The sequence below is a fragment of the Myxocyprinus asiaticus genome, chromosome 46, assembly GCF_019703515.2.
Source record: "Myxocyprinus asiaticus isolate MX2 ecotype Aquarium Trade chromosome 46, UBuf_Myxa_2, whole genome shotgun sequence".
Classification (NCBI taxonomy): domain Eukaryota; kingdom Metazoa; phylum Chordata; class Actinopteri; order Cypriniformes; family Catostomidae; genus Myxocyprinus; species Myxocyprinus asiaticus.
Genome location: NC_059389.1, coordinates 26,422,579 through 26,436,309, shown reverse-complemented (window position 1 = coordinate 26,436,309; position 13,731 = coordinate 26,422,579). Strand labels below are relative to the sequence as shown.

At 41.9% G+C, this 13,731-nt stretch overlaps 1 protein-coding gene across 1 annotated transcript in view; it reads right to left on the bottom strand.

Annotated features, from left to right (window-relative positions):
• Nucleotides 1-13,731, bottom strand: part of rfwd3 (ring finger and WD repeat domain 3) — a 48,046-nt gene that overhangs the window by 16,041 nt on the left and 18,274 nt on the right. The window contains exons 4-9 of the mRNA XM_051690362.1: nucleotides 7,239-7,324; nucleotides 6,169-6,381; nucleotides 2,668-2,759; nucleotides 2,457-2,571; nucleotides 2,075-2,291; nucleotides 1,458-1,608 (exon numbers count right to left, since the gene is read on the bottom strand). Coding sequence (XP_051546322.1) covers nucleotides 1,458-1,608; nucleotides 2,075-2,291; nucleotides 2,457-2,571; nucleotides 2,668-2,759; nucleotides 6,169-6,381; nucleotides 7,239-7,324 — 874 coding nt within the window. The remainder of the gene's footprint in view (nucleotides 1-1,457; nucleotides 1,609-2,074; nucleotides 2,292-2,456; nucleotides 2,572-2,667; nucleotides 2,760-6,168; nucleotides 6,382-7,238; nucleotides 7,325-13,731) is intronic.

The window sequence follows — 13,731 nt, the reverse complement described above, 5'->3', positions numbered from 1 at the left end:
TGTGTGTATTAAAATATATATAAAATATAAAATAAAACTGGCTGGTAAAATTGGACATTCAAAAAAAAAAAAAAAAGTTAATTTTCATTCCCTACCACATAAAAAAAAAAAAAATAATAATAATAATAAAAAAAAAAACATTAGTTAACATTTGTGTCCTTAATATTTTTAAGAAAATTAAAATGCCATCCTTACATTATGAAATACAATACCTGACAGTAAACGGTAAAGAAAACGCTGCTATGCAAAAAAATAAAAAATAATAATGATTAGCTATAGGTGCTATGCAGTGATACAAACAGCAGCTCAGTGAAGAGGTCTTGGTTTTAATTTATTGTGAATAAAGCACGGCTATAAACCAATCAGCATCCATGACTGGAACTAACCATTTTATAATTATCATTAAGGCATGTGAATTACCAGACCATGTTTCACTCTGTGCTAACTTTTTAAGGGCTAGTGAAAATGTGGACTATAATATGGTTTAAAAATTTTTTTGTGATTTTTGCGTGTGATTTGCATTTCTTGCGGCACAAAGTTTTGCTCGGTCCCTATCTATTAACTAAGTTCATCTACATGTGTATATGCAAGTGTACATCTAAATGTTGACAAAATTTGTTATCAGATGATATAAGCATTTAAATTCTGCAGTCTCTCTCTTCCAGCTTAAAAGACTCATGAACATCCATGACTTCACAGAGATGCAGAAACCTTGTCCAAACAAACATCTTTCTAAACGCCTCCCCCTACAACTGTTCAGCGTGCCTGGCTGTGTTCTAACTGGCGCTGATCATGCCTTCGCAGGGCACTTTGAAGGAAACACAATCCATGATGTAGGGTCATTCCAAACAGATTTTCCAATAACAATCCCTTAAAAAGTGAGTGCTAACTGACCGTTACCACCATTCAGCCATCTGGAGCTCTCACAGTAGAGGGTAACTGTCTTCGAATGGAATAGGGCATAGGGATGATTACTTTAGAATGGGGTGCACCAACGTGTGAGCTGGACGGAGGAAAATTACTTGAGTTTATTTATATAAACTCAAGGTTTCTTGGGATGTTCAGTTCGCATAAGAGTTCTTTATTCTTTATGCTTTGTGTATTGTGATTCAAAACATGGATATATATTTTATCCACTTGTTTCTTATTCATTAGCATTGGCACTGGATCCAGCCTTGTTGTAAACAAAGACCACGATGTGCTGTTTTGATTTGTGGGCTTGTTATCCAGTAATTTAGTTAGTCAGGGTTTAGTTAGATCATCATTCTGTTCTCAAGTCTTCAGAAAAGTTGACCGATATTGGTTATTTTAAAAAAATGGCACGAGTCGCATTTCCTGCCCCCACTTCCTGTTTCAGTAGGAATACGTCAAAACACTAAATCAAATCATGCTCGTCAAAGCACTTCATGGGGACCATTTAGTACACAAAGAAAAGTGCTACTTAGTACATTTCTCACCTAGTGAGCTTGATTGTGTTATCGAGGGCCGCAGACAGCAGTAAGCTGTCTTGCTGTCGGCTGAAGGCAAGACCTCTGATCTGTTTGGTGTGGATGGGGACATACTGACTAGCTCTAAGATTCACAGTGCTGATCTTCTTCACCCCAAAGCCTGAAAAAGAAACAAATAAGATTATATAAACAGCGCTTAAAAAAGACAAATGGAAAGGAAGTCTGCAGAATGGCACCTGCAGTGGCCCCAAAAAGTGTTTGGACACAGTAAGCAACAAATTAAAATGTAAGAATGTGAATGTAATGAATATCAAACCAAGTGGCATTCATGCTCAAGAAATACATTGAAAAAAACACTTTAAACAAAACATTTCACAAATAATTTTGTTACATTTCAAATTATGAAACAAGAGATATATATTTTATAAACGTTTGACCATTTCTGATTATAAAACTCTGCAGAACATGCCCATAGATAATGTGATGAGCTACACCTGTTCATCTACTAACAGTAAACCTTGACACAAGTTAAAAAACTGCAATAATGGATTAGAAAAATGAAGTTAGTTTAAGTGCTCAAATATTATAGGGGCCACTGTAAATAGTCTTTGGGTCCAAATACCTACCTGGTACTAATGTTGCATGTGGGGAGGGCTGGGATGCAAGCAGGCAGCCAAGAGGCTCACAGTAAGACAAAACCCTACTGCCTCCTGCTTGAGAAATCAGAACAGCCTTTGAGAACACATAATGCCCCCCACTGGAGGAGTCCTGCCTCTGAGACTGAGAGAGACCAGCTCCCTGAGAGGAACTAGAGGCCACCTGAGCTTTCCACCTCCTAAACTCCTACAGGTGGGGGGGGGGGGGGGGGGGAGGGAGAGAGAGAGAGAGATCAAGACTACTTCAGCAGTTATAGCTCAATTTGACTTTATCTACCTGAACTGAAAGTAATACACATGACAGTTAAAATACTTGTAAGTGTACAGGGCCTTCCCTGAAAAAGATACAAACCTCGGCCTCTCTACGTAGTTTTATGCTTTCGTCTGTCATGATCTGCACCTGTAGACGACACTGAGCAGCTTCCAGTTCATACTTTCTGCGCAAACCCTGCTCTTTTTCTAAAGATCTACACAAACACACGGGAAAGATCACACATAGTCCACACATCCACATTCTGCAAATGAACCAAAATACAACAAATAATAAACTCTCAAAAAAGCACCTCTTCAGTTGCTCCACCTCAGAGTTGTCCAGTGCTTGCAGTTTCCGTGCATAAAGTAAGATGATATGATCACGTTTTGCTGGTTTATTACACTGAGGAGACAAGAGAGAATCTTTTAAACATCACAAATATGTTTATCAAATGATGGCATATTAAATTTAGGTAAATTTCTATCTCACAACAAGTTTAACAGTAAATGTCAGGCCTATAATTCAAGATAGGGATGGGCATTTTGCATTGGGTGGGGGTGAGGGGTCCATCTCTTATTTTTTTGGGCAGAGAGTCATGTGATCAATCACTAATTACATGGCACCAAGTACATGATACAGACTCAAATGATTACTCAAATGGCACAGAATGAAACTCATTCTGTGAAATCATATTTAGGGATGTCTCGATACCAATATTGGTATTGGAATCAGGTCCGATACCACACTCATGTATTCATACTCGTAAAAATGCTCCGATACCAAAAACCGATACCATCTGATGTAGGAATGTCATTACATAAACAAGCAGCGTACAAATTCTAATCACGTTGTTGTTATTGCTACTACTACTACTACAATTACCGTAGTAGTAGATTTAAGAAATATCACCCTGTAGCTCAAGACTAGTAGCCCACTGAAGCTAAGCAGAGTTGAGCCTGGTCAATACCTGGATGGGAGACCTCCTGGGGAAAACTAAGGTTGCTGCTGAAAGAGGTATTAGTGAGGCCAGCAGGGGGTGCTCACCCTGTGGTCTGTGTGGGTCCTAATGCCCCAGTATGATGATGGGGACACTATACTGTAAAAAACGGCACCGTCCTTTGGATGAGATGTTAAACAGAGGTCTTGACTCTCTGTGGTCATTAAAAAAAAATCCCAGGACACTTCTTGAAAAGAGTAGGGGTATAACTCTGGTGTCCTGGCCAAATTCCCCCCATTGGCCCTTATCAATCATGGCCTCCTAATAATCCCCTTTCATGGATTGGCTCCATCACTCCACTCTCTCCTCTCCACCAATAGCTGGTGTGTGGTGAGTGTACTGGTGCACTATGGCTGCCGTCGCATCATCCAGGTGGATGCTGCACACTGGTGGTGGTTGAGGAGAGTCCCCTGTTCACTGTATAAAGCACTTGGAGTGTAGTGTCAGAAAAGTGCTACATAAATGTAACATTCATACATTCATTCATTCATCACATATCTGTGATGCTCTGTTATGCGGCACATTATTTGACAAAATATAACTCCAATGCTGTATTTTGGATTGTGCTGTGAGGTTCTGTATACAAGCACTTCATTTGATAAATCATATTACAACAATGTTGAAAATTAAATGTTATATTTTTATTTGATTAAAGTTTTATTCATAAAAATTTTTAAACACCATTTTGGTGATAAAATTTAAAATGATCTGTTGATATGGAGTTCAGTAAACAAAAAAGAAAAAAAAGAAAACGGGTATCGGACTCAGTATCGGTACTTTTACTTGTTCTCAAAAAAATGGTATCAGGACTAGGGCTGTCAACTGGCCAGAGAAATTAAACTCGAATGAAATTAGAATTTGATTTTTAAATTGACGTGGTTTCCTTAGTCCACAAGAGGGTGCACTGATTCCACATTGTTTTTTTATTCATTACAGTTGTATGTTGGGTAGCAAATTTACCAGATAGCCGTGGTATTCGGATGAACTCAGCGGTGAGGTGGCTCAGACTATGAGCACAGGCCAGGGGCTGTTCAAAGAGATGGAACACAACAGAATGGAACCGAACGCAAGGATCTCGAGACACATTTCCTATTTGACCTCCTTTCATGACAAAGTGAGAACCTTTTACATGCACGTATTCCACGAGACTGCACACCTCTGTACAAACATACATGCGCTTAGATGGGTTTTCTGTCATCTGTTCTTAATATAATAAAATGTGTATCTTCAAGCGTGTCTGCGTGTCTACAGGCAAATTATTTGTAATATTAATTTGATAATAATAATAATAGCCTAATAATAATAATTTTATACATTAATGTGGAAACGAGCCAAATATCGTCTTGACATGGTCAAAGGCATCACCTATTGGCGATCACTCTGACCATCGTCGATCCCTGAGATCATCGCCTGTCGGCACAACCCTAATGTGCATTTCTCTCTATAAATTAACAAGATGTTCAGACAGTCTCCTTGCTGGTTTTTTCTGACACATTCACAATCATTACCGCTTTTGCCGGTGTCGCTGCGGCTCGCTTCGTGCATGCGCTTGAAAAATTTATATTTTAAAGGCTCATTATTACAGTTTAGTATTTCTCTGTAATGTAGAAGTGTTAGCAGTGTTACTTAGAATATTATTTCTCAGCCCTCAAACCATTTTCTGATGCCCCCAAAAATATTTAAGTAATTAAATTAATATCATAAACGTGCGACTAGCCGACTAATGGCTTAAATTAACGCCTACTAGTCGACTAGGAAAATCTTTAGCTAGGGCTGCCCCTGACATTTTTTTTTCCATAAATTCGACTAATATTAAAAAAAATTGGGGGGGATTTTCTCCCTTTTCTCCCCAATTTGGAATGCCCAATTCCCAATGTGCTCTAAGTCCTCGTGGTGGCGTAGTGGCTCGCCTCAATCCGGGTGGCAGAGGACGAACCTCAGTTGCCTCCGCGTCTGAGACCGCCAATCCAAGCATCTTATCACATGGCTTGCTGAACGCTTTATTGTGGAGACATAGCATGTGGAGGCTTCACACTATTCTCCGTGGCATCCACGCACAACTCACCACGCGCCCCACCAAGAGCGAGAACTACATTATAGCAACCACGAGGAGGTTACCCCATGTGACTCTACCCTCCCTAGCAACCGGGCCAATTTGGTTGCTTAGGAGACCTGGCTGGAGTCACTCAGCACGCCCTGGATTCAAACTCAAGACTCCAGTGGTGGTAGTCTGCGTCTTTACTCGCTGAGCTATCCAGGCCCCGAATATTCTAATTTTTATTTGACATCCCTAATCGGGACATCCCTAATTATATTACTAAAATCATGTCTACATGCTATGCAAAACTTTAGTCATTGTTGTGTTTGCATGTGTAAGTAGTTCTTATGTGCAATTATTATGTTTTTTGGAGACATTTTGGACACTAGGATAAATTTTGTTTGTTATGGTACAACTTTTGATTGCTTTGCTGTATCAACACAATTTTACTCAGTTTTAGTTGACGCGATTGGGAACAAAAAAAAAAAAAATGTTGGCTTAAGATGGCACACCCTCAGAGCTTAAAGAGTTACTGTTTGATTGCAGGAAGCTTAATAAACCTACTTAAACTTTCCTGCAATGAGCAGTGAGTGGTTCTTTTTCTTATCAATATTGTCAATTAATTTGAATATATAGATTGTTGATTCAAAACAATCACATGCACAAGTTATGTATCAAGAACCCCCCTGTATATTACTCACAGCTGTCACTTTTGAGTACCTGTGCCTATTCCTCATTCAAGCATGATGTTCATTCACCAAAACAGGGAAACCCACCTGTGGACATTTTTTCCCCCCACTTATCAACCAGCGCTTGATGCAGATGTGGCCAAATAGGTGTCCGCAGCGAAGAGCAGCCAGGCGGTGGTCACCTGCTGTGGTCCACGGCTCAAAACAGATGGAGCAGGTCTCCCCCTCCCCATCATCTGCTTCCTCCTGTGTAGCAGTAGGTGCAGCAGCTGCAGTGTCCTCTACAGCCTCTGAGACAACCTATAAAAGGCAGAGATGCCATTAAAAAGTCCTTGAGATCAGTAGAGTACCTGCAATCCCATGACCTGTTAACCGGCAATTACCATATTTAAAAAAAAATATTAAGAATACAAAATTTCCTGGAAGGGTTCGTTCACCTAGAAATAAAAAATTCTGTCATTATTAAATCTCATGTCATTCCAAACCCGTACTACTTTGTAATTACATCATAAAAAAATTACAAGTACTTTTATTCTGCAACAAAGAACGGGGACTGAAGCTTAAAAAAAAAAAAAAAAAAAGAGACGCAAAAGCAGCATAACAGAACATTTTGTATGAGGAACAGATCAAAAATGTATCTCTGTCCTGGCTCTCCTTGGCGCGTTCCTCATAAAACACTTTTATATGACTTTAGAAGACTTCGAATATAGCGTGCATGTCATATGGACCACTTTATTGTGCTTTTGTATCCATTTTTAAAGCTTGACAGCCTAACTACCCATGTATTTTTCAATGCAAGGAAAAAAAAACTGAAATTCTTTTAAAATGTACACTTTTGTGTAGGTGTGGAACAACATGGAGTAAATGACAACTTTCATTTTTGGGTGAACTATTCCTTACAAACATTTCTTTATATGAATCAAATTAATTAACTGCTATACCTTTGCTAGAACACATAGTCCGATATTTGAATAACAACATAAATCTATGGGTGCTGCACAGTAAATTTCAGGTGTTTGCATCATAACCGTTACTATTCAGTGCATTTTAGCGTGGCTGCAAAGCTGTATTTACCAATCAGCATCCAGGACCACTGGACTTTTTAAATTTCATTATAAAGCAAAACAGTTCAGGATGTAATGAGACATGTCAATCACCTCAGTCTCTGGGGTTGGATGTTCCATCTGTGTTACTGGCTGAGCTACAGCCCCCATCCCCTCAGCCTCTGCTGGAAGACTGGGTTCTGCATTACACAAACAAAAACATGTCTTCTTACTTAGCAAAGAGGTCAGCCAGTCGTAACGGAGGTCATTTACATACGTCTTAAAGCTAAAGAAGGAAAAACAAATCTGTATTTTAAAGATAGAAAAAGTTTTTCCACATCTCTCCCAATAAACTAATTAAACTGCATTAAAAAAAGAATAATGAAAAAAAAAAAGAAAAGTGAAACATGTAAATGCAACAATATAAACTGCACATATGGCACTTTCACATTATCAAAGTTGTTTTTTGAACAATATTCTTTAGTGGTGCACCAATCAGGAAATTTGAGGCCGATACTAATCTCCAATTGTTTAACACTAAGATCGGCGGATCTAAGTGCCTAGGTGTGGCCGAGCGACGCCTGTGGAGAGTAAGGCTGGGAGAGGATGAGCGGTAAGGATTGACACCTCTGGGAAATCACCTCTAACAGCTATTTTGTGTTGCAGTGAGAGCTGGAGGGGGTTAAAAGGACAGTCCAGACCGCCGGAGGAGAGAGAGAGACAGACCTGAGTGTGCGTGTGCCCTGCTGAAAAGCAAACCGTGTGTGTCATACTGAAAAGTAGTGTAATAAAGAAACTTACGGAAACTTGCATATATTGTTTTATCCGGCTCCTGCTTCCTCCTTCCTGCCTGAACAAGTGACTTATCACAGTGGTGCCAAAACCCGGGAATTAGGAGGAAGAAAATGCCATCATGGAGTCTTAGCTGGCCGAAGTATTTAAGACCCTTGCCAACTTCCCCCAAGCCCAACATCAGTCTCTGCTTAAGCTGCGTCTGGAACAGGAGCAGCAGTTCCAGGTGCTCTTCCAGGCATAAGCAGAGGACCGGCAGGTGCTATGGAGCTTGGTACACCAGTAGGAGTCTTCCGCCACGACCCTGGACCCACCTACGTGTGTACCGCATGTCACGCTGACGAAGATGGGGCCTCAAGATGACCCGGAGGCATTCCTTGAGCTCTTCGAGCGGATGGCAGGAGCATGGAGCAGGCCCAAAACTCAGTAGGCGGCCCGTCTCATGCCGCTGTTGTCCAGAGAAACCCAACTCGCGGCCCAACCTCCTGGTGTACAAAGATCTGAAGAAAGCCAACCTGCAACGGGTCGGCCGAAGCCCAGAGCAACAACGACAACACTTCCATTTGTGAGCTCTGCCACCCGTTTGCATTCGGTTACCGAAAGGGGCAGCAGAGTGTGTCCAGTGCCACCAACCGACATCGCTGGATGGGGCGGTCCAGCTTGGCTGAGGACCATATGGTGGCGTATTTGGGGGCCGGCATGCCCTCTTCTCCCTCTCTCTCCTCCCTCCTCCTCTCCTTCCCTTCCTCCTGTTCCTATTCCCCAAAAATGGGAGATACAGACCCAAAACCTGGTTCCATGGTCCCGTGGGCCGTTCAACCTGCCGGTCTTCCCTAACTCTCTGCGCTCTCCCCCACAGAATGGTGAATCTGCTGCCACGGGTGTGGGCTTGAAGTCTGGGCTGGTCTGCTGGAGCTGCGGGGAACCTGGGCATCTCCAGGACCATGGGATTTTCCTCTGGAGCAGATGCGAGACGATACCCTTTGGCACGCATTTGACCAAGTGAAAGTGATTGATGGTCAACGCCTCCAGCCAGACATTACACTCGCATATCAGTATTTTTCAATTATCAAGGATCGGTTGCATCGAGTGATGCCGGACACAGACAAAGGAGGATACGACCCAATTTTTAATACCGCGGAGCCGTCGGGAAATGTTATTCCAGACGGCTCATTGTAATCCGATGGCGGGTCACTAAGGGCAGGAAAAGACACTGAACCATCTAATGGCCCATTTCTATTGGCTGGGCATTCATGGGGATATTCGCAGGTGGTATGCGGCATGCCGTGAATGTCAGCTGGTGAATCCACCGGACACCCCAAGAGCGCCATTGCGCCTCCTTCCTTTCAACGAGGTCCCCTTCGAAAGAATTGGTATGGACCTCGTCGGGCTATTAGAGTGGACAGCACACGGACATCACTTTGTTTTGGTTCTGGTGGACTACGCAATGCAATATCTGGAAGCAGTGCCTCTGTGCAACATTTCAGTGTGAAGTGTTGCAGAGGCACTCTTCAGAATTATCTCCCGAGTGGGGATTCCGAAAAAAATTCTCACTGATCAGGGCACTACGTTTGTCACGTTCACTACATGAACTGTACAAATTATAGGGAATTAAATTGATTCAGACCAGCATTTACCACCCACAAACGTACGGCTTGGTAGAACGATTTAATCAGACACTAAAGAATATGATTAATACATTTGTGCACAAATACGCTCAAAATTGGGACAAGTGGCTCGAGTCCCTATTATTTGTAGTATGAGAGGCCCCACAAGCCTCCACGGGGTTCTCCCCATTTGAATTACTGTACGGGCATTGACTGTGCAGTGTGCTCGATGTCCTACAGGAAAATTGGGAGGAGGGACCTTCAAACAGCAAAAATTAAATTCAATATGTTCTTGACCTGAGAGCAAAACTCCACACACTGGGGCAATTAACACAAGATAATTTGCTCCAGGCTCAAGAATGTCAAAGCCGGGGGGCCTGGGTAGCTCAGCGAGTATTGATGCTGACTACCACCCCTGGAGTCACGAGTTCGAATCCAGGGCGTGCTGAGTGACTCCAGCCAGGTCTCCTAAGCAACCAAATTAGCCCGGTAACTAGGGAGGGTAGAGTCACATGGGGTAACCTCCTTGTGGTCACGATTAGTGGTTCTCACTCTCAGTGGGGTGCGTGGTAAGTTGTGCATGGATCGAGGAGAGTAGCATGAGCCTCCACATGCTGCGAGTCTCTGTGGTGTCATGCACAATGAGCCACGTGATGAGATACGCGGACTGACTGTCTCAGCTATGGAAGCAACTGAGACTTGTCCTCCGACACCAGGATTGAGGTGAGTAACCGTGCCACAACGAGGACCTACTAAGTAGTGGGAATTGGGCATTCCAAATTGGGAGAAAAGGGGATAAAACGAATAAAAGAAATTAAATAAAAAAAATAAAGAATTTTAAAGCTGGCTGTATAATAGGGGTACGTGGCTACGGGAATTTAAACCGGGAGATGAAGTCCTTGTATTGCTCCCCACATCGAGCTCTAAATTACTCGCCAAGTGGCAAGGACCATTTGAGGTCACACGGCGAGTTGGGGAGATCGATTATAAGGTGAAACGAATGCATAGAGGTGGTCCCAGTGACTTTGACGACGGTGGATCCAGAGAGGGAGGAGCTCGAACTGGAGGTGAACTTAAGTCACTGATCGAGTCACCCGTCACTTGTGGAGACCATCTCTCATCATCCCAAATCATTGGAGGTTGCCAGGTTGCAAGGAGAATTCTCCGACATGTTCTTGCCTCTTCCCGGTCGTATGAATCTCATTGAACACCATATCGAGACGACCCCAGGGGTAGTGGTACGTAGTCTGTTCCTCAGTGGTGAAAAGCGCTTCCACCAGATATCAGATATATTCTCCAGATATCACAAACATAGCTGTCTTTTGTTCCAAATTGCATATAGACTGTGTATAATATGTACAGTTTTACCATTATCTATGTAGCAGATATTAATACTCACCTTCAATTATTTGTATTTTTTTTATATAAAAAGCTTTTGAATATAAAGTAATTTCACCATATCGTGTGATATCCTAAAATATTCTGTGGTAAAATATTTTACTAACTTTTTCCACTAATTCATGTTCATATTAATTTCAAAATTAGTTATTTCAATGTAGGACTTTTATTTTGAAAAATGGTGTCACGGCATCTCGTCTCATCTACACACACACCAACGCAGAGTGAAAGCACAGGACAGTGCCAGTTAAAGCTACAAATGCACAAATTGTGTCACGCTCCATCATTTGAGTCAGATGTAATTTTTTGTAAAAACAATAAATGTTGTATTTATACTCTTTAATGGTGCGTGTGACAGATTGCGGTAGCTGGCCATTCAAACAGAGTGAGCACTGCGCTCTCACTCTCCAACTTATAGCATGAAAAAAACATGAATGAACCTCTGAGGGTATGTTGAAAGATATGGTACAACTTACTGAAATGTTAATGTTGAAATGACAATGGAGTAATGGGTAATATCTTGGGCCCCGAAGCAGCACTCACGGGACCAGCGCACATGTACACTGAACCAGAGATTATTTAGCAGAGATGGGCCACTTCTATTAAAATGAAAGGGAGAAATGGTAACGCTCACCCAAGGAGCTCTGAGCGCCCAACAGTCAACGGATGTAGAAAGGAAGTCCCGCCTTACAGTTAAGAGCCAATCACCTTTTAGATACAGACATCACCTGTCAATCACCTTTAAAACGCGTATGCGCATTAATTATACAAGCTGGGAAAATTGTGTTTTTTAGCGTAATATGAGGTAAAGAATCACAATTTATGATACCAGTATTGTCAGATTTTATTGCTGATTTGAAATATGTTCTTTGATCCTAATCTTGACCAACTGTTTTTGAGATTTTGGTCTTTCTCCAAGTACACAGGAGCTGCACTGGCATGTCTGGAAATAGCCTCCCGGGAGCATTCCAAAGATGGCTGACAGTGGACAGACTTACTAGAAAGTTTTTGCACTGAACGTACATGTGAAAACACCACGCCCATTCTATTCTCTGCTATCTGCGAGGCGTGAAAGATTTTCATTCGTAAGGTTCATTCAACCTTACGACCCCCCCAAAAAACTCAGGTATTGTAATTTAAGACTTTTTAATACTTTTTAATGGCCTTTAACCAAATTGATTTAATACCTTTTAAAAAAAATTTATGACCCGTGGATACCCCATTACAACATATACTATTACATTTAATGCACTATGAACTAACAATGCACAAATATAATTTTATTAACTAACATTATAATTAATAAAGGCTGTAAAAATATATTGTTCATGGTTCATAATGCCTAATGCATTAACTAATGTTAACGAATGGAACCTTTTTATAAAGTTACCTAAATTACATTTAAATTACATTAATTGTGAATCGCTAACATTTATTTGTTTTGAAACAGTTATGAATAGTTCCGTTGTCAATATCAAAAGGTAAGCAATACTGGTAAGCAGTAAAACAATGAGAGCATCACACACAGCAGAGATACAGTGCATCCAGAAAGTATTCACAGCGCTTCACTTTTTCCACATTTTGTTTTGGCCTTATTCCAAAATTGATTAAATTCATTATTTTTCCTCAATTCTACAAACAATACCCCATAATGACAACGTGAAAGAAGTTTGTTTGAAATCTTCGCAAATTTATTAAAAATAAAAAACGGAAAAAATAAAATTAAAAAAATAAAATCACATGTACATAAGTATTCACAGCCATTGCCATGACACTCAAAATTGAGCTCAGGTGCATCCCGTTTCCACTGATCATCCTTGAGATGTTTCTACAACTTGATTGGAGTCCACCTGTGATAAATTCAGTTGATTGGACATGATTTGGAAAGGCACACACCTGTCTATATAAGGTCCCACAGTTAACAGTGCATGTCAGAGCACAAACCAAGCCATGAAGCCCAAGGAATTGTCTGTAGACCTCCGAGACAGGATTGTATCGAGGCACAGATCTGGGGAAGGGTACAGAAAAATTTCCCAATGAGCACAGTGGCCTCCATCATCCGTAAATGGAAGAAGTTTGGAACCACCAGGACTCTTCCTAGAGCTGGCCGCCTGGCCAAACTGAGCGATCGGGGGAGAAGGGCCTTAGTCAGGGAAGTGATCAAGAACCCAATGGTCACTCTGACAGAGCTCCAGCATTTCTCTGTGGAGAGAGGAGAACCTTCCAGAAGAACAACCATCTCTGCAGCACTCCACCAATCAGGCCTGTTTGGTAGAGTGGCCAGACGGAAGCCACTTCTCAGTAAAAGGCACATGACAGCCCGCCTGGAGTTTGCCAAAAGGCACCTGAAGGACTCTCAGACCATGAGAAACAAAGATTGAACTTTTTAGCCTGAATGGCAAGCGTCATGTCTGGAGGAAACCAGGCACCGCTCATCACCTGGCCAATACCATCCCTACAGTGAAGCCTGGTGGTGGCAGCATCATGCTGTGAGGATGTTTTTCAGCGGCAGGTACTGGGAGACTAGTCAGGATCGAGGGAAAGATGAATGCAGCAATGTACAGAGACATCCTTGATGAAAACCTGCTCAAGAGCGCTCTGGACTTCAGACTGGGGTGAAGGTTCATCTTCCAACACGACAACGACCCTAAGCACACAGCCAAGATAACAAAGGAGTGGCTACGGGACAACTCTGTGAATGTCCTTGAGTAGCCCAGCCAGAGCCCAGACTTTAACCCGATAGAACATCTCTGGAGAGATCTGAAAATGGCTGTGCACCGACGCTCCCCATCCAACCTGATGGAGCTTGA